The sequence below is a fragment of the Hippocampus zosterae genome, chromosome 4 (assembly GCF_025434085.1).
Source record: "Hippocampus zosterae strain Florida chromosome 4, ASM2543408v3, whole genome shotgun sequence".
In the NCBI taxonomy this organism is placed as follows: Eukaryota; Metazoa; Chordata; class Actinopteri; order Syngnathiformes; family Syngnathidae; genus Hippocampus; species Hippocampus zosterae.
The window spans coordinates 22324452-22345766 of record NC_067454.1 but is presented as its reverse complement, the minus strand read 5'-3'; the positions used below and the strand labels follow the sequence as shown (position 1 = coordinate 22345766).

At 41.1% G+C, this 21315-nt stretch overlaps 1 protein-coding gene across 5 annotated transcripts in view; it reads left to right on the top strand.

Annotated features, from left to right (window-relative positions):
* Window positions 1-21315, top strand: part of trip4 (thyroid hormone receptor interactor 4) — a 95495-nt gene that overhangs the window by 9789 nt on the left and 64391 nt on the right. For all 5 annotated transcript variants that reach the window (XM_052063143.1, XM_052063144.1, XM_052063140.1 and 2 more), the window contains exon 11: window positions 2575-2666. In XM_052063143.1, coding sequence (XP_051919103.1) covers window positions 2575-2666 — 92 coding nt within the window. The remainder of the gene's footprint in view (window positions 1-2574; window positions 2667-21315) is intronic.

Genomic DNA, 21315 nt, shown 5'->3' with positions numbered 1-21315 from the left:
GGTTTTTGCCTGCTTAGGAACTTCCCGACAAATTTTGTTAATTGGGCCAAGATGGATTAAAAAAAAATAATAATAAAAAAGGCGGCCCGGTAGTCCAGTGGTTAGCACGTCGGCTGCACGGTGCAGAGGTACCGGGTTCAATTCCAGCTCCGGCCTCCCTGTGTGGAGTTTGCATGTTCTCCCCGGGCCTGCGTGGGTTTTCTCCGGGTGCTCCGGTTTCCTCCCACATTCCAAAGACATGTGTTTCAGGCTGATTGGACACTCTAAATTGTCCCTAGGTGTGAGTGTGAGTGCGAATGGTTGTTCGTTTCTGTGTGCCCTGCAATTGGCTGGCAACCGATTTGGGGTGTCCCCCGCCTACTGCCCGAAGACAGCTGGGATAGGCTCCAGCACCCCCCCGCGACCCTAGTGAGGAACAAGCGGCTCGGAAGATGAATGAATAATAAAAAAGTAGTTCATCATGACGGTACATCTGTCCAAAAAGTGTTCCATGAGCCTTGTTATAGCATTGTCTGCAAGTCGTTCTCCTTTGGCACGGCTGAGGTCTTTTCCTGAGTGTGGCATGGCATTGCATATGTACTTGGTGTCCAAGTCTGCTGAAATCAAAAACTTTATTCCAGATTTGTCCCACGTAGATGCAATGTAATGCACAAAAGGACATTAAACCTGTGTTGGAAATAACTGTTCGTCAACCATTTTGTGTTTCCCAGAACACACAGTTCTGAACAAAGCATCTCAAAATGCATGAAATAGCAGCACATTTGCCCGTCTGCATAGTTCCAAACGAGTGTCCTTGATATCATTGCGTAAATAATGCAGCAGCTCTTGATATCAGTCTCGGAACATTGTGGCACTGGTTCTGATAATTGCTCCTCTGGAACCCCCCCCCCCCCCCAAAAAAAAAAAAAAAAAAACAAAACAGCAATGCCTTCAGCTGGAAGACACTTGTACTCCAATCAGGGTTTGTTCTGTGGGCCTTATGTACTGTGCAGTTCTGATGGCCATCAGCATTTTGATGTTAAATAGACATAGGAAGCTTTGCAAAGGATGAGCAACTCTGTGTCTTGCAAATTTGCAAACGAGCATCTAGCGGTGATGAGGGCTAGTGGTGATCGCCCATTTGACTGGACCTTTGAAATGCAAATTGATTAATGGTAAGGGCCACAAGACCATCTGACTCCCCAAACTGCATTGACTAAATATCAGACTATCAAGGTATTATTGAGAGAAATATGCTGCCCAATGTCCAAAAGCTTGGTTTCAGTCACAGGTCATGCATCTTGCAACACCTAAAACACACACAAGAATGGCCAAGAGCAAAATATTGGATGATTCCAAAGTGGCCTTCGATGAGCACCTATCTAAATCCAATTGAACATCTGTGAAAGCAGCTGGAAAATGCCATCTGCAGAAAGCACCCTCCAAACCTGTGACAACTAGAGACTTTTGCTCATGATGCGTCGGTCAAAAACCTTTGATTGTAGTAATTTCCTCCAAAGGTTGTGCAACAAAATTTCAATTTAAGGTTACCATCATTTTTGTCCAGGCCTATTTCATTAGAAAACATTGAACCACAGTTCAAAAGCAATTTCATATTTTCATGTATTTTTTTAAATGAATACATTCTTTTGTAATATTTAATATTAGTATTATAATTATCCAACAGATGGGTACCAACACTTTTGTCCACTTTTGTACTGCAAAGGTAAGCATTTGGGCATCTGGTTGGCATTTGATATGCGAATGGCTCTCACACCGACAGAGGTGATCATCTATATATATATTGCGCGTCGTCCCTCACGCTGTCTGTCCTTCCGTCTGTCCCTTTTCAAAACGTACCTACTTCACCGCGCCGCCACTGCGCCGCTCAGGCAGTGGCTCACTACGATCGCGCGGGCATCTTAGCGAAAAAATGGTGTCTACCCACAAGCATTGCAATAAAATTGTTAGTTATTTAGTAGAGCTAAACATCTCTTTATTTTCGCGATAAGCAATGAAGATGAACAAAAAGTTGAACCAAGCAACAACACTTTTGTGGGCCGAAGGCCCACCTTACCAGCCTTCCGCAGGAACTAGCTGATGCGCCGCCCGGAGGGCGGCGCACCAGCTAGTTAATTATAATTCCAAACTTCTGGGATGAACTGTTGAGTATTGAAAGCAGAAAACCACTAGCCACCATCAAAACATAAACAGCCTTAGAAGACCACAGAGGACAGTTTAATTGACAATTCCTGAAAAAAAGAAATCACGTAAACAGCAAAATAAAATTCAGAAGAATACAAAAGGTAGTTGTATCATTGTTTAATCAAGAGACAAGAATAAATAAAGGCTTTAAAACAAGATACAAATGACTGGTAACATTTACGATACTCAAAGCCCAAAATACATTTGATGAAGCCTCCTATAGGAATGTTATTGATTTTGTAGCAAGGCGTCAAGTCCGTATAATGTTACAAATATCCAAGGTACAGTAGTGTTGGCTTGATCACCTTTATTTAATGTCAACACCATCTTGCAAAGCATTATTGGACACTCTTTAATGTTGGTGCTGTATTTCTTTTCTTGCCTGCTTAGAGCTCAGGTTTCCTTCTGAGTATCCCACTGGCTGCCTGTTGGGTTGTGTCAACATCATCGATTGCCTTTCTCAGGACCAGTTTCGAGAGCAGGTTAGTGAAATATACGGTACTTCTTTAAATGCTTCTTTTTCCTGTCATGTTTTATAGTAAAGTTTTAGAGTTATTTTCAAGATCCTCTTTGTTTTCAAATCTCTGAATAATCTCGCGCCACCTTACCACTCTGAGCTCATCCGCCCCTACACACCTGCCCAGCGCCTCAGGTCTGTAGACCAGACATTATTATAAGTACCAAGGACTAAATTGAGGCTCAGAGGAGATCGAGCCTTTTCTGTTGCCGGTCCCTCTCTATGGAATGACCTCCCACTGAACATTCGGCAAGCCTCCTCGCTGCCCATCTTTAAAGCCCTCCTCAAAACTCACTTATATTCTTTGGCATTCGACTCAGCATGACTTAGTTTTGTTCTTGGTTTTACTGTTTGGTGCTTTCTACCGCCTTTATTACCGATTTGTCTTACTGTTTATTGTGCATGTTAAATTGCTCCATGTACAGCACTTTGTATGCAGCGATGGCTGTTTGAAAATGCTCTATAAATACTGTTGACTTGACTTGACTTGAGTAAAGAAACAATGGTGCAAACAAATGAAAAAAAAAATCTAATTAATAAACATCGTGAATTTGTAACATGTCCATTTAGTTTACCCCCCCCCCCCCAGATAGGCACAGTTGCAACAGAATGGACATCTTAAAAATTATGAGGTTTTCATTGCGATTTTTGAAAACTTTAAATTATTCGATCTTTGGGGAATTTAACTTTTTTTAGGTTGTGTAATAACATTGAAATTACGGTATATTATTAGCAGGAGTGATTGTTGTAGTGTTTGTATAATAGATGCAATGCCATTTTGCTACCAGCAGAGGTCAGGCTGCACCTCGTTACTCATACTTCCCTGATACATGCATACAACAGCATACCATATTTGCCACCGGAGGCAGTACACGCCACAAAACTAAACCTGAAACTGAAATCTCATCTTTCGTCCAACGAGATGACAAAATGGTGGTGCTTCTACAATTTATTGCCGAAAGTAAGTTGTGTGCCAAGTAATGGGAAAAATAAAATCTCATCTTTTGAGTCCGCCTGAGAGCAGTAATGCATTTTACTCACTGACTGGACACATATGTTGTGGTGCTCCCCAATGCTTTCTACATGATTTCTTTCAATGGGCACTTAAATAAAATCCATTCTGAGACAGACTGGGTCCCTGAAAATATGATCCAATTCCGCTATTAGGTCATCACATGCCTACAAGGTCAATAGCTCATTTGTCACCGCAAGAAGCAGCTGTAATACTACTGCTCCCAGCTCAGCAGGCCACATTATAGCTTAATTGGACACTGGAATTTGTCGGTTTGATTAAGGTATCATTTTATTTGTGATTTCACAGCAAACACACGTGGGAGATGGAATGTGTAACGTTAATTCTACTGCGCAACATGTCCCTTTTCCTAAAAGTCATCATATATACACTGATGGGAGAATAACAGTCATTCTATGCATCTCACATATGCTTGCATATCTTTACCGATGTAGGTTTTCAGAAGTGTAGAGAGGGTGGAAACAAAACCTTCAGTGCTCGTACATGGTTTGCATTCTGACTACTGGTATCTGTTTATTTCAGGGCTTTCCCCTTTTGTACTCTGGCCTCATTCTCTCCTCCAGCACTCATTCCACCCAGGGCTGTAAAATCATGTTTGCAGGCTGTGTGACTGCCCTTTCATCCTGTGAAAGGGTGTGTGCATGTGTGTGTGTCCACTTGTGCACAGGAGCCATAAATAACAGCCCAACCCCACAAAACGCCCCACTGAAAAAAGAAAGGCAGATGTAGATAAAAAAAAAAAGAGGAATAAAAGTACCAAAAATGTAATCACGTTTCTAAATCTGAACAGTTGTCCGGTTTCTATATTTACCATTTGGAAGAGGTTGGACCAGAGACTGTTAGCTGGCTAACAGCTCTTAGTCTGCTCACATTCATGTAAGTTGACATGTGAGTGTAATGCTTAGTAGCACATATCCATGCTCCTCGGCTGGAGGAAAAGGATGAAGTGTAGGATTTACAGGCCATTTCTGGCAGCTGTAGGTGGTTAAAGGGGGGGTTGTGGAACACTGACAGCCATTATTCTTTAGGCTCTACTCAACTTGTTTCTAATGGTATATGAGCGATTTGGAGAAAGTGGAATATGGGGAGATGAATTTTGCATGAAGCAACCCAGAATCCCCAAATACTGTACTTAAATGATGTAAATACTTCAATGATGTCATGTACACTACCTGCATTTGCGCTCCAATTTTAGTGCTGTTGGACAAAGACCATTATGACAGAACATCCCAGGCGAACTCTGATCTCCCTTGGTTCAATTCCTTCCCTCATTAAAAACTAACGAGTGTATTGATACCGTCTCCCAGTAATCTCTCTGCCTCCACAGCTCCCCTTCGCCCCCATACTATCGGCAATTGGCTAGCTATTATGATCTGTGCTCAGTCTCTCCACCTCGTCCCTCTCCCTGTGCTCACTCATTAGTCCGTAAGTGGATATGTACAGGTACATTCGACTTGGCAACGATCATATTGGCCTATTTGTTAAAAATTATATAAGGCATTCTACAAAGTGATACTGGGAAAGCTTTTGGAGGAATACTGAGATAAATGGATTGGATGTGTTGTGTACCTTAACCGAGCTTGGGTGGTGTATAAATGAAATGAACACACTTCAGTAATAATGCATTTCAAATCGTTACATTATTTTTACAGTGCGTGCATGTGTTTGTTTATTCTTGGTGTTGACTCGCTGCACAAGCAAAGGCACAGCACACCCCATACAGAGCCTAAATAGCACTTTCTGCTGACTCCTGCAGTGAAAAAATTGATTGGATCAATCCACACTCCTAATAAGGATTTGATTTGTTACCGGGTTGCAAAGACCCTATCTCCAGATGGCGAGCTACAGTGAATACAAGTCCAAGAGGTTTAATCTCCTGGACAAGCATGCCAAGAGCAAATCCAGTGACTGTTAAATTCTGTATTGATTATACTGAATGTTTAACAGGGCAAGACGCCAACATGGTCTCTGTATGTGCTATTACAACCTACAATGAATCACTATCAAATATCATCACCAAACTGGTTGAAATGTTGACATTTTGATGGAAAAGTCTTCAGTCAGAGGGTTTTATTGTTCAGTAACAGCGCAGACAGTGGTGCCAAATCTGTTACGTATAACAATATTTTATTGACCTCTGGTGTCAGGAGGCCTGTGGAGTAGCAGCTTTTTCAAATCAGATAGGCACTTATTTTACACAAAGGTTTACGACTTGCTGTTTGCCAAATGGTGAGGACTGATGCGTTACATTTCTACTTTATCGTAATGTTAAGGTTCATACATAGCCAAGTGTATAACATGAATTTACTGAAAGGCATAATATACAAGGAATTCATCATTTTACCAAAAATGGTTTACATTCAATGTGTGTGTGTTTATGTGTGTGTGTATATATATATATATATATATATATATATATATATATATATATATATGTGTGTGTATATATATATGTGTGTGTATATATATATATATATATATATGTGTGTGTATATATATATATGTATATATGTGTGTGTACATATATAGGTATTAGGGATGTGAATCTCAGCACAGAGGATGATTCGATGCACTACCAGCGATGCGATACTTAAACGATACATGGAATTTTTGGGCGACACGATGCGATACGTTTCACCGTCTTCACGATGTGATACGACGCGATACACATTTAGATCAAATCAATGCGATCCGATACGATACAGTGCAATTTGTTGTGATATTGTGCAATTAAACATGATACAAATACGCAAAGAAAAAAAGTTTAAAAAAGATGGAATTCCGTATGGTATTGCAAAAAGTAGACCACTTTATTCCTTATAAACAGTAGAACGTGTAAAACTACTTATTTAAGCACTTGGGTTTTGTTCAAAGAAAATGTAAACAATTTGGCACCTGAGACTCACAGCTGTTGCTGTAGTGTAAACACTAACAGACTACTCACTGAGTGACTTATATGAAATATCCATCTCCATAGGACAGAAAAAATACAATTGAAACAATGTGGCAGTCACAGCCTCAAAGCTGCTGTGTGTATTGTAGCGTACACAGACCACTCTGAGTGTCAAAATAAAATGTCCAAAAGAGTTATCCATATATAGTTTTTCCTTGCGCGGTCACAGTGAGCTGCAAGGGGACCCCCAAAATAAGAGGCAATTTTTTTCTGATCCTGACCTGGTTTGCCAAGAGTTTCTCTGGTGTCCAATGAGGAACTAGACGTGGAGGCGCGGGGAGGGGGCGGGAAACTTGTCGGTGATGTTGTGCCATCGTTTTAAGTGGTCTGCATATTTGTGGTGCTGCCGTTGTATGGTTTCGTAGTGCGACATTCTTTGCAAATTACAGAGCTTTTAACAATCTTTCCGTCTTTCTTTTTGAAGCCGTAGTATTTCCAAACATAAGATCTGAATGTTGCGGAAGCATTAAATACAGTAGTTTCCTCGCTGCTGCTTGCGCGAACTTCCATAGTGTTTCGCTAGTTGTGTACTGGACTGTATGTGACGCGCGGCTACTGTCCGTATTCAACACAAAACGCAAAACAATGATGGTGCATTCATTGCGCCTCGGAAAGGGCAGATAGGTGACGTTTAACATGAATAAAACGGCGCTTGAATCGGATTTTACCGATACCCACCAATGCATCGTGATGAATCTCGATTTCACCCGTCAATCGCGTCGTACCCAGTGAATGAGCCGATGCACTCGCATCGCGCACGTGCGCATCGATGTATCGATTTTTATCGATTATTTTCCACACCCTTAATAGGTATATGTGTACCTATATGTATACTGTATATATTTAGGGAAGAAAATGTGTCTGCAATATTGTGAAATCTGGTGATGGATTGTCAAGATCTACTTATCTATCTATCTGTGTATATAACAGATAATACAATAGATCTGGGTGGATCACTGAAAGTGTGGTCGAAAAGGATGGTCAAATGCTGACCCACTTTGAAAGTCATTATTTTCTTCCCTTGACAATCAATCTCCAGATTTCACAATATTGCAGATATATTATAGAAATTAAAAAAAAAAACTTGACGAGATTTGTGCTTTTGTTTGTTTGTGAATGTATTTTGAGTGTCTGAAAATAGCCGTCGCGGCCACATCTTTGTACCATGACAATACACCCATGCAATTTAGAGCCCATTATTCCCTTAAAATGTGTCAACTTCAAAAACAGTTGTTACCAATAAACTTGCAGAATGTCAATGCAACACAATACCATTTACCGTATTTTCACGAGTATAAGGCGCCATTAAGAGTCTTAAATTTTCTTAAAAATGGACAGGACGCCTTATGATGCAGAGCGTCTTGTGTATGCGCTGAGTTCCAAAACCTGACTGACAGCCGACACGCTGTTTATATAGAGAAAAGGCGGAAGTGACTGTAGACAGGCAAGCGGCAAAGAAGTCGGCCAATCAGTGAAGGGTGGGCGTGTATATATACATATATGGAGAGAGAGAGAGAGAGAGAGAGAGAGAGAGAGAGAGAGAGAGAGAGAGAGAGAGAGAGAGAGAGAGAGAGAGAGAGAGAGAGAGAGAGAGAGAGAGAGAGAGAGAGAGAGAGAGAGAGAGAGAGAGAGAGAGAGAGAGAGAGAGAGAGAGAGAGAGAGAGAGAGAGAGAGAGAGAGAGAGAGAGAGAGAGAGAGAGAGAGAGAGAGAGAGAGAGAGAGAGAGAGAGAGAGAGAGAGAGAGAGAGAGAGAGAGAGAGAGAGAGAGAGAGAGAGAGAGAAAAAAGGCAGAAGTGAGTGAGGACAGGCATGCGGCGAAGAAGTCCGCCAATGAGTGAAGGGTGGGCGTGTAAGTGGACGCTAAAGGGACGCTCCAAGCAGGTACCAACACCTGTATAGAGTGTGGCTATGTGCGTTGTTACAAAACAACTTCGGTTTTGGTTTCTAAGAACCCCCGAAAATAAATTCTACAAAGAGACACGCCTACGAAGCTCAGTTCAAACTTCAAGCCATCGGTTATGCTTTTGGCATGCGTGCCCATCTCAAAGCAGCGGTGAAAAACCAAGTCAAGCAAATGAACTCTGAGCTTGCCGTTATTCCCGGAGGCTTGACGAAAGAACTCCAACCGCTCCAACCAACATCGGCATCAACCGGGCGTTCAAAGTAAAGTTGCGACCGGGCGTTCAAAGTAAAGTTGCGAACGGCATGGGAACAATGGATGATCGATGGCAAACACAACTTTACAAAGAGTGAGAGGCAGCGCTGGGCAAGTTACGCCACAATTTGCGGATGGATTGTGGCTGCTTAGGACGAATGTGTCTGCTTGCACTGTTGTTCGAGTTTTTAGCAAAGCCGGCATCATTTCTGTAGAGCCACATGGCAATGAGAGTGACTCTGACAACGAGAGGGAACACTGCGTTTTTGATCGATTACCGGTACTTGCACAATTGTTCAATTCTGATAGAGAGGATGAGGACTTTGATGGATTTCTGTGTGATGATTGATCGAAAAACGTGAGTACATTGTACGATGGCTAAATAAAATACAACGTAACTCAGTTTTCCTTCCGTTGCCTTTTTAAAAACGTGTTTTTAGCTTGTATCTGTATGTCTTGGCATGCTACCGTATGCTTCAAGCTAACGTGTTAGCGTGCGCGCATGCATGCCGTATGTTTAAGCTGGCGTATGTTTGCCACTTTAAAACTGCGGCCAATAATACAGTGCATTTCGTCTATGTGTAAAATACAGAAATGGCACCCATTAATGAGACTGCGCCCAACCATACGGTGCGCCGAATGGTCGTGAAAATACGGTAATTGAGTCCCATGCGGTCCGTAATGATTTGATAATGTGTGACCAGAAAAAAATAGCTCTTGTTCGTTACATGCATTGGTTGCACTAACGATCTACGACAATAATTTACTGTATACTTGGAGCTGAATGACTTTAAAAAGTTGAACCGGAGGTTCAGTGGGTTTGCTGCAAAATACAATATCCATCCATCATTTTTACGATCTGCTAATCCTCACAAGTGTCACGGGGTGTACTGGAGCCTATCTCAGCTTCGGGCAGTAGGCGGGGGAACACCCTGAACCGGTTGCCAGCCAATCGCAGGACACACATAGACGAACAACATCCGCGCTCACACACACACCGAGGGACAATTTAGAGTGTTCCACTAACCTTCCATGTATGCTTTTGGAATGTTGGAGGAAACCGGAGTACCCAGTGAAAACCCACGCAGGCTCGGAGAGAACATGCAAACTCCACACAGGGGGGCTGGAGCTGGAATTGAACCCAGTATCTCTGCAATGTGAGGTCGATGTTCGAACCACTGGCCCACAAGGCCACCCCCAAAATACGATAATAATTTTAAATTAAATAACCCCCCGGGCGGCCCGGTAGTCCAGTGGTTAGCACGTCGGCTTCACAGTGCAGAGGTACCGGGTTCGATTCCAGCTCCGGCCTCCCTGTGTGGAGTTTGCATGTTCTCCCCGGGCCTGCGTGGGTTTTCTCCGGGTGCTCCGGTTTCCTCCCACATTCCAAAAACATGCGCGGCAGACTGATTGAACACTCTAAAATTGTCCCTAGGTGTGAGTGTGAGCGTGGATGGTTGTTCGTCTCTGTGTGCCCTGCGATTGGCCGGCAACCGATTCGGGGTGTCCCCCGCCTACTGCCCGGAGACAGCTGGGATAGGCTCCAGCACCCCCCGCGACCCTAGTGAGGATCAAGCGGTTAGGAAGATGAATGAATGAATGAATAAATAACCCCCCTTTTTTTTTTAATTCTGTGAATACCGAATCAGCTATGTGTGAAGCTATGTGCATCTTATCTTGGTCAGTTGTACGCACTGTTTCTTGTGTATTTCTGCGCGCGAGTTGCCAGGATTTTAACGCCACATTTCAGCTGCAGACATTTACGTATTTTCATATAACCATTTGAGCATCCTTATTTTTCACACACTGCCACCCCCCCACCCCCTCCAAACTGTCAAAACCAGGGGAATTTACACAAACAATCAGACTTGATATGATGCGTTGTCTCCCGATTAAATGGTTGTTTCGCCATGTCACAGTGTCTCATCCTGCTTTGTTTTGGTTTTTTGTTTTCCGACACTGAATGGGCGAGGTAATGACATTTGTTTTTAGTGCAGAAACCTACCAACATGTGGTGCAATCAATGTTCTGTGAATACTGTAACTAATCTGAAATCTCTGCAGAGAAAATTGTGGGATTTATTGCATTATTTGCAGACGCACTTTTGTGTTTTGGCATGCCCTTTGACGCATGTTATCCTGGGGCAATTTGGACGGACAAATTGGCCCTTTGCCGGAGTGCAAATATGGGAAATATTTACCACGCCACTCCCCATTTCAACTAGTCATTGGCAACGTGGCTAACGGGGAGTGCGAACCCTGCCTAGCATTGCTAGTTAGAACATGCAGTTTTGCGTTTGTACACTATCATGTAAAGATGTGGAAAGTTGGAAGTATGAAATTATTTGTTTTAAAATGCAAGAAAGCTAAACTTAGCTTAGCATGAGGGAAAATGTGTAAAATAAATAGAGTGACATACTTCCCTGGTTCCTTTGGGCGGTCAACCACATTCTCCACCACCGAGATATGCACCACTCACTGGCTGGAGCTTTTTTTTCCATCTCCCACAACTTTTTGCACACATTTTCATGAATTTTCTTTACTATTAGCTGACTTTAATTTTACTTTGCAACCATTTTATCATACTTAAGGCTGACTGGCAATGCTGTGCACAGGTGTGTTAACACCCAGACCGTCAGATTCGTTGGGGAACATTCTTCGGTGGGGGTGCAAACCCATTCGTTATCGATTTAGTCAATTCCTCGGTGGAATAGTCGATAGGATAATCAATTCTAAAAATATATGACAGTGACAGTTCTAATTGATATGTTTCATTGAAGAAATGTATTGAAATCTTGTTTCAAACTGACACTTCTGAAGCATGGTTCTTTTAATATTTCTACATGTACATCTCATGCCACTGTATGCACTGTATAGCCGTATATACTCCATAATCTAGTTGAAAGCCTCTCCCCTTATCAGCAACAGAAGTGATGTTTTCTGTTGAATTCCGTTTGTACAAGTGCTGCCTTTGACCTCTGGAGTGGAGCTCCATTGCTTGTTAGGCTGGTTGGGAGCTCAATCTAATGCCTGCATTTCCTTGTGTGGTAATGTGATATTTATATGCTGAAAGCCTTCCTTCGAGCAAGCCACACAGAACCACATGTGCACACACGCACACTCACACTCTCACAGAGAAGACTCTTCGGATATGTCGGATGCATTCCAAAGGAACTAAAATTACTCTGTAAATGCTGTTTTTTTTCACTCTCCTCTCTTTGTAACATTGTGTAAATGCTTTCTCTCTATTTTCCCCAGTTTTGTATCCAACAGTGTGTTATTTTCAGGCCAAGACTGTGGAGTAAATTAACTTTTGCGTAGGATTCAATTTATGTTCTATCAACAGACATGCATACTTCCCTCTCACTCTGCACAATCTCACTGGCACTTTAGTACACTCCTCCCTTCCCCTTACTGGGCAGTTTGCCATAGCAGAGAGGTCAAACATCATGCTATCCCGCAGTCGTGTGTAGAATGCATTCAGCTCATCGTCCCCAGGCGCCCGATGACAACCAAGCAAACCTCAGTCACAGGTTTCTGACAGCATGAAAAATACATAGAACCATCTGGTTGGCAAAAATGGTCTTCTGCACTGTTTAGAATTTGACTGCTGTCCTCAGTCCACTTCACTGAATGTCAGTTAGGGTAATTGGCTTCGAAGCCCTTTTCATAATATGTAGAGCTCTGGCTTTTTGCTCTGCTTAAATCATGAAAAATGCTCATTTTTTTTGTTGTGTTGACCCATGGAGCACTGATATTGATATGGGAGGATTTTTAAGCAGCTTCGTGCTTTGACTTACAAGACAGAAATGAAAATGAAGGTCAGGACTGAATGCATTTCCTGAAGTGGTTTATATTTGAATGGTCGATAATAACGTGTATGAAACAATTCATATTTGTAGTCATGTTTGGTGTAAGTGTTAACATGAGGATGAACAAGAATGTCTGCTCAGAAATAACAGCACAACTACATATCAGTTAAGTTGAAGACAAATATTATCTATCAACTGTCAAGCAGTGGAACGAAAGCATTTTCAATTCTGACTGAACCTGTTCTTGCTTTGTTATTGGGTAACACATAAGTGGATGATTGCTTCTCCATTGTCAAGTAGTAAAAGGATTCTATTGCTTTTTGTGAATACTTTTCAGATCTCTCTCACACTTATACTGAAAATAATCCTTATATCCTAATTTGTCAAAAAGCAAAAATCAACGCATTATAGCTTGTATAGACTGCCCCGATTCAGAAACATCAAGGTAATGTCATAGAGTAGCATATTTGGACTAAATCTATACATTCTTTTGTCCTCAATTGTTTATTCTTTGAAATAGTGCACAGCCCATTTGGCATAAACCCATGTATGAAGTGCTAAAATGAATTCAATAGCTTGCCGCATGTGGTCTCAAATTCCCTGAAATGTGCTGTAATGAAGCATAGAATCAATATGTTAGCCAGCTGTCTTTCCTTTTGTTCATGTCCGTTGTTTGTTTCACTGGCCCCAAATGGCCTTTCATCAGACCAGGCCTGTGTTTGCATTTTGTGTGGTGAAGTCTCCAGGTTTGTACTTGCATAAAGTCATCAAGAAGCCATGCTATCATATACCGTTACGAGGAAATGCAGATTGTAGTATAAACATATTTTCTTTGCTTTTTCCCCAAAGGCTATGCTTGTCACAAGTAAAATGTGATCACACGTTTATGTTTTTGCCTCAGCTGTCGAAGCAAGTTCAACAGAACAACTAACAGAGTACCCCAGAGTGCTCCAATTTAGACATTGAGAAAGTCTCTTCAAAGCCTGAAACCTGATTGTTCTTGGTGTCGCTTGGAACATGTCCACTTGGCATCTTCCTCCCAGGAGTATGTTGTAAATGGGAGCTGCAAGGGAAGCTATATATTCCGACAGCATTGTTAATCTTTGACAGAAAATATATAAGCCTCGATTTATCGCAAGACACAAACATAGGGCCTCTCAGACTCGGCAATTTGTACATAGCCGAGTTGGGGTATGCATATGCGGTATGTAGTATGGGACGTATCACGAGACATGGGTTGCGATATGATCCGAGGACGAATACACACATGCACGCACGCACACACATGAAAGTGTGAGCTTTGGATATACAACTCAATTGACAGTATTATTTACTTTCTATGGCGGTCTATATCCTGTGCTTATGTGTACAGCCAACGTTAGAGGACACTCACTGTCGCATAGATTGACAAGCAGGATTATAGGTAGTTTTACTTTAAAATTTTGCTACACAAGTAATTTGCGCACTTTGCAAAACCAAATTTATTCACCATATTCATTTTATGTCATCATCTCGGAGCAAAATACTCTGATCAAGTTATCTGATCAAGTTTTAAATGACAATTCATTTGATGAAAGTCCGAAGAAAAATCCGAACCTTTCTGACCCTCTGTGAAAGAGCAATTGCGCCCTGAACATAATAACGGGTTGAGCCACCCTTGGCAGCAATAACTGAAATCAAACGTTTGTGATAATTGGTGATGAGTCTTTCACATCGCTCTGGAGGAATTTTGTTCCACTCTTCTTTGCAGAAATATTTGAACTCCACTATATTGGAGGGTTTTCGAGCATGAACTTCCCATTTAAGGTCACATCACAATCTCTCGATTGGATTTAATATATGTATGTATGTATGTATATATATATATATATATATATATATATATATATATATATATATATATATATATATATATATATATTTCTTTGAGCCATTCAATGGGGGACTTGCTAGTGTGTTTTGGATGTGTTGTCCTGCTGCAGAACCCAAGTTCGCTTCAGGTTGAGGTCACGAACAGATGGCCTGACATTCTCCTTCAGGATTTTCTGGTAGACAGCAGAATTCATTGTTCCATCAATCACAGGAACTTGTCCTGATCCTGAGTGAGCAAATCATCCTCAGACCATCACACTGCCACCACCATGCTTCACTTTTGGCATCATGTTCTTTTTATCAAATGCTGTGCCATTTTAACGACAGATTTAACAGGCTGTACATCTTCCAAAAAGTTCACTTTTTGACTCGTCAGTCACAGAATGTGTTCCCAAAAGTCTTTAGGATCATTCAGACATCTTTTGGCAAATGTGAGCTAAGCCATTGTATTCTTTTTGGACAACAACTCTCCCATGGATGCCATTTTTCAGTCCTCATGTGTGTTATTCTTAACATGATTCTTATTAATCAATCTCAAATTTACTTTCTCTTTGACAATGCAACATAAATGTTCACCCCAAAATTTTGGGGGGTTTCCTGAAAAGTGATCATTTTGGAGATACAATCCCAGCGAATATGGATCGTGCTGAAAATCTGTTTAATCCATGAGGCTTTTTTTTACTCCTTGCTTTAAATCTTGCCTGATGTTCCCACTCATATTTTGGTAATTATATCGAACCATATCAGGCAGAAGCTCTTGCCTCACTCCACTGGCCAAATATGCTGTCAAACGCCTTTGCAGATTTAGTCTGTTGAGGAGAGTATTGATTTCTATGCAAAATCATTTCCTTTCCACTGAAATTCTGGTGGTGTGTGCAGCAATAATGCAAGTCAGCATAACGACTTGAATAATGCTGCCACTTGACTTTTCGCTACCATCAGCCATTAATACTTGTCTAAAATCGTGGTCCATTTTTTTAGCTGCAAAACAAGCATTCTATATGTTCATGACATAATTCAAGCTAATGTTTTGTATTAAATTAGGCCCTCTGTGAATTTATTTTTAATTTACAGTACATTCAATTGTCATAAAATGATACAGTGTCATCCCCTTGTCTCATTACTTTATATTTAAAATTGTCTAATTGTTTTCAACCATGAGACCTGGTTTAAGAGCTCCACTTAGACCTGATACTATTCTTGAAATATGCTTTCATTCAGCTGCATATTTGAATTCATGAGAAATTCTGAGATGCCTGAAGTATATAAAATAAGATTGGTTGATATTTTCTGCAGTAAATGGGAGCACTTTGTCGTGTTCTGAGAAAAATAGAGTTGGAAATCAGATTCAGGAGCGAATTTGATCATGCCATTAATCTTAATTTCAGGTTTTACATTTTAGGAACTGCTTTTAGAAGGTGAAATAGTTTATTTGTATTTTTTTTCTATAAATCTGTACCATTCAAGGAGGTAAGATAAGATGAAATTTATTTGTCCGGCACGTGGAAAATTTGCAGTCTACAGTAGCAAAATTGGGGGGAAGAAAAAAAAATCAAAATAATTTCTAATCCTGAGTAATGTAAGGAGTCAATTCAAAATGTAGGGCTGGATGATTTTGGAAATGATCGTAATCACAATTATTTTGATTATAATATTACCGAGCTGATTTTGATTATGATATAAATGTTAGATTATAATAAAACAATTATTCATTGATTTCAAAACTTTGTATTTATTTAACAACTAAAATTCAACTAATCCACATGATCATCATAGCCTCATGCCCATTCAGTCCTGCAAGTTGAACACTTCATTCTCGAATTCCATACTTTCTGTGAAGTGCAAATGACCTTGGAAATATCTTGTGAAATACAAGCCACTTTGTGTTCTATTGCATCTACATCCTTCAAGCCCCGTGTCTTTGCACACATTCAAACCGTGAACAAGCATCTCCCTTATTTCTTATGACAGGCGCCAAGTTGTAAAAATACAATCAATCTATCTACAGTGATCCCTCGCTCTAACGCGGTTCAATTTCTGCGACTTTGCTGTTTCCCAGATTTTTTGTGTGCTGTTTTTAAAATGCTTTTAAACTGTGAATTGCATTCTGCATCCTGATTGGCTAAGGCACTGACTGACGTGAAAAGTCTCCGCACCTCGTCTCTGTACAGCTTACCAAATTTACCTTTGCAAATTTTTGGTCTTTGGTTTCATTGTATCAGTGGCGGATGCTGGTCTGTCAAGGAGGGGAAGCTCAATTTCGGCCTACATCATAAAATGTGTTCGTTTATTTATACGTGAGTTCTTCTCTCCGTTCCTTTTCAAAAAAAATGAAAAGGATGCCTTCACCATAAGATCGGTGATTGGCTCATTTCGCAGTCAATCAAAAGGAGAGTCAGCCTCAGAGAGATCATCCAATCATCATGCAGAAAAGCTGAGCTTCCTGGTCAGCCTATAAACACCCACTGTCCATAGTCTCCCAGAGACGCTGAGCGTCCGATGGGCGAGACAAAACCGGCATTTATCCAATGACTCGTCTCGTTTCAAGGCATTGGGACAACCTACACTGAACTCTCTAGACGCCCAGCGTCCGCGCGTTCGACACTCAGCATCCACACAGTTTAAAGCACAGTGAATCTGTGGGAATGAATGAGAAGAGTCGTGTCGTAACAACTAATAAGAAGCTGATTCGGAACAAAAGTTGAGCACATTGAGCACATATTTTGTCAATGACATGTCCTCACAATTGTACGCATACACATATATTTGATCGCTTACTTTTTGACATTTTAGGGGAAGCTGAGCTTCCCTTGCAGTCTTAGAGCAACCGCCTCTGCATCGGATACATAGTTCAGTATTGTATAATAAATGTAAAAAATAAAGCTGACTATCAAGGACCAAGTACAACTTTATTTTCAAATGTGCTGTATGCAGCACATTTGAAATTTTGTCCCTCTCACATTTTTTTGCATTTTTTTTATAAATCCAACTTCACGGATTTCACTTATCACTGGTTGTTTTTGGAACGTAACCCCCGCGATAAACGAGGAATTACTGTATACAGTAGACATCATTGTATTTAAAACAGTATGAACCATATTTGCAATTTCAGATGTCCAAATGGGTGAAATAATGAAGCTTGGGATGAAAACATTTCATGCACATATGCCATTATTAGGTCTCCAGCCGCAGCTGGGGGCCTTGCCGCTCCTCAGGCCTGACGGTCGTGGCCTACGCCTCACAGCTGGCGGCTTTAGGCGGCCATTGGAGGGCTTCAGACACCACAGAGTGATGCTGGCGAGCTGTTGACTCGAAAAGCCAAATTAGTGACACAGAGCTCTCCATTCAGTATGAATGAGTGCTGGCGGCGAGCTTTACATGCAGCTTGAGAAGTCATGATCGCACTATTCCATGATCATCCAGGGTATATATGAAATTATAAATACATGTATAATAAAATATTGTTGTAAAACACAAATTTTTTTATCGTACATACTGTATTTTTGTCGAAACGGCAGCTGGCCTGGGAGTGTCTGTTTCGCTGTCCTCAGCGCGGAAATTGATTTTTTTGTGTATCCAGATTATGAAAGCATTGTCCATTTGACAGGCTGCACTACGCAACATAGCCACATCATGCATTGGCAATTCTTATTTTGAATTGCCACAAAAACATTGGCCAAGACTCATCAGTTGTGCAATGTTATGGCTAGAACCCTACCAGCTTGAACCGTGCAGCGCATGCTTACGGAGTTCAGTTGATCCATCACCCATCCCAGCCTGGAAGGCAGAGTGGTCTGGTGTGGCACTCTTTGGGCCTAATGGAAAAGCGGTAAAACACCGCACGAATTACGCGCAATGCTCCAAAGTAAAAAAAAAAAAGTCTGTTTTTAGTTCAAAAGTAGGTGACCAACTCAAGGTAACAACTAAGCACATGGACATGTGGACATTTTACACTGGCCATCAATAAGAAGAAATCAAGAATTCAAGGATGGGGTTCTCTTCAAAATTCCTCCCGTGATTGCCTTTAAAGTTACATTTCCGCAGAGTTTGAATGAACACACAAGGAAAAGCTTCAACTGAATTTCAAAGCAACCATTCCCCTCCAGAGACAGACTGGCATGTTCATCAACCATCTCAATTACGATGTGATGAAATCATATGCTCGCTGTGAAATACTTTGTTTCTTTTGGTTAAATACGAGCTTTATTTTTGCTCACAGCGCCTGTGCTACGAATGTGGCCCTGATTTGCAAAAAGAGAGAAAATATTTGATGGGACCTGAAATGTATTGAAGACTTTAATTCCCTGAATTCTTCACTTTTAATTTAAGTCACGGTTTGGAAGCTTAAATTGTAATTACTTGCTGTCTCAAAATATCCAGGTTTTTCCTGGCTTACATTGAGGAAAAGTGGTGCCATCTTGACCATGCGCCATGACGTGCATGTATTCTGTAAATTAAATAGACTCACTTTCTTTGCCCCATGGACCGGTTTCATGTCAGACAATATTTTCAGGGACCTGCCATTTAAGGCCGGATATATACAAATATAATACTGTATGATATGGCCTGCATGAAAAGTGCAGTGGTTTCGAGACATGATAATAAACACGAATCATGACACGAGGAGTGACCAGTCTGGCCGCAACATTCTCTGATCGCTATGGTAACATTTAAATGTGCCTTCAAAATAAGATACGCCGCAAATAAAAAGTGCATGAAAAATACGACTCACCATCCCCGCTTATTATGCACAGTAGACTTGGTGTGTGTGAATCTCTCGAGTTAAAGCCGTATTTGAAATAGGACTCCTGATACTGTCTATTAACTCTTTCATTCCACAAGACGTACTTGTACGTCTTTTTAAAATTAGCCCCGCCTACCAAGGATGTACTTGTACTTCTTAGTCTTTTTTTTTTTGCGTCATAGAGAGGAGGATGGTCTGATGCAATTTGTGAATGAGAATAAGCCGTTTGCATTGTAAATCATGTAAAAAAGCGACTAGTAGGTGGCAGTGGTGCCTCACGTGCTTGAAATGCATGCTTTTACAGAAAGCTCTTTTTCTCGGTTTTTTGCCCAGGAATCGCCATCTTCATGAAACTTAGCCATTTTGTAATGCTGATTGCTGAAGAATGGAAAAAGATAAAGAAAAAACAAATTTGAAGATAGTCCAAACTTTATTTTGGTAGGCTCCATGTTTATAATACATTAGAACCAAATATTCTGTAGGCCTTGCAAAATTAGTCAAAATCCAGTAAAACGCTGGGATTGAGGGGGTTGCTCCAGTGAAAATGGCTGGGATTGAATGAGTTAAGTGTAGCCTTCTCTTTCTTGAAAGTCGTAAGCTCCTCTTCTGTCTCCTGGCTGGGCCCTTTCCAGTTCCCCCCCCCCCCCCCAAAAAAAACTTTTCTCAGAGGTTTGTTTTTTTTATGCGGTAACCTGTCACGTGACCGAGAAGCGTGCATTCACCTGCGTCAAGAGTGACATACTGTAGACCGATATAACAGAGAATCCGGTAATTTCTCAAAATAAAACATCGTTCAGATTCCGAAATGAATGCAACGAAAGGAATGTAAGTTGTTTATTCTTTCTGTGCGGCCAGGCACAAAATGACCTGATTGGAGACACCCCCGCTTTAAGGTACGAGTTCCATCCATATTGGATGTGTCGAAGTGAAGCAAATTGTGAAAATGCCTCCTTCACTTGCTCTTTGGAGATGGATCATCAAGCAAAAACTAAAACTGAATTATTGCTTTTGATGGCATAATGTCACTGTAGCTCAATTTGATGACATTATTTGCAAAATCTATGGCTAATATTAAAGCAACATACAATTAGGCGGTTTGGGCAACAATTGTCTGTTACAGAAATTACAAGAAAAAGGAAAAGATGGATTTTCATTTTATATTTCCAAAGAGTTTGCGGCATCCTGAATTAAACAGTTCAATGCCGACACTAATGTAATATGTCCCTCTTGCCGCATAGTGTCGCATCAACACAAAAACGGCTAAAATGATAAAATAAAAATACATAAATGAATTAAAGTTTAATTTTAGAAACCTGTGCCTCAAATGGCATTTTGCTTGTTTGCAGCTGTTCAAGTGTCAACCAAGACAGCATTTAGCTGCCAACATAACCAAGGTCGACCACCAGACTGACTGGCGTTGTGTAAACTTTTTGGGATGGAGAACGAGTGCTCCTTCTCTTGTCCTCTTGAAGCAAAGTAAAGCCACTCCCTCCCACATACTGTACAAACACAATGAACATGCACGGGACATGTGGCGCATTGAAATATTTCACATTCGGTCAAGCGATATCAATTAGTCTGGCTGGGGGCGGCACAAAATTAGCTGGATGTGGCCTCCATGCAAATTTGAAGGCAGGAAAAACCCTGAGTATGTATGTATTGTACGGGAAACAGGTTGCCTGCTGTGCATTGAGTTTTATGCATAATCTCGCGATCGTCTTTTCTTCATAATTTAGTCTTCATTTCAACACTTGGCAAACAGATGCGTAAATGACTGAAAGAGACAACATTTCCTGCTCGAATGTTCCCACAGTTACCGCTTTGAGACTCAAAAGCTTACATTGTTGTCAGGCAGTCTTGTTTGCTTCTTGCCAGAGGGCCACCGCAGGAGGTGAAGTCATAAACATGGCTGGGAAAGTCGAAGTGAGCTGTGCAAGAAAGTCTCTGTGAATCTCATTTCAAAACCACATGGCTTTACTGCACCTGTCAGCACTAGTGCTAGCTGAGGGGCTAATCTGTGGCTGGCTTTTAACCAAAATTTTCCCA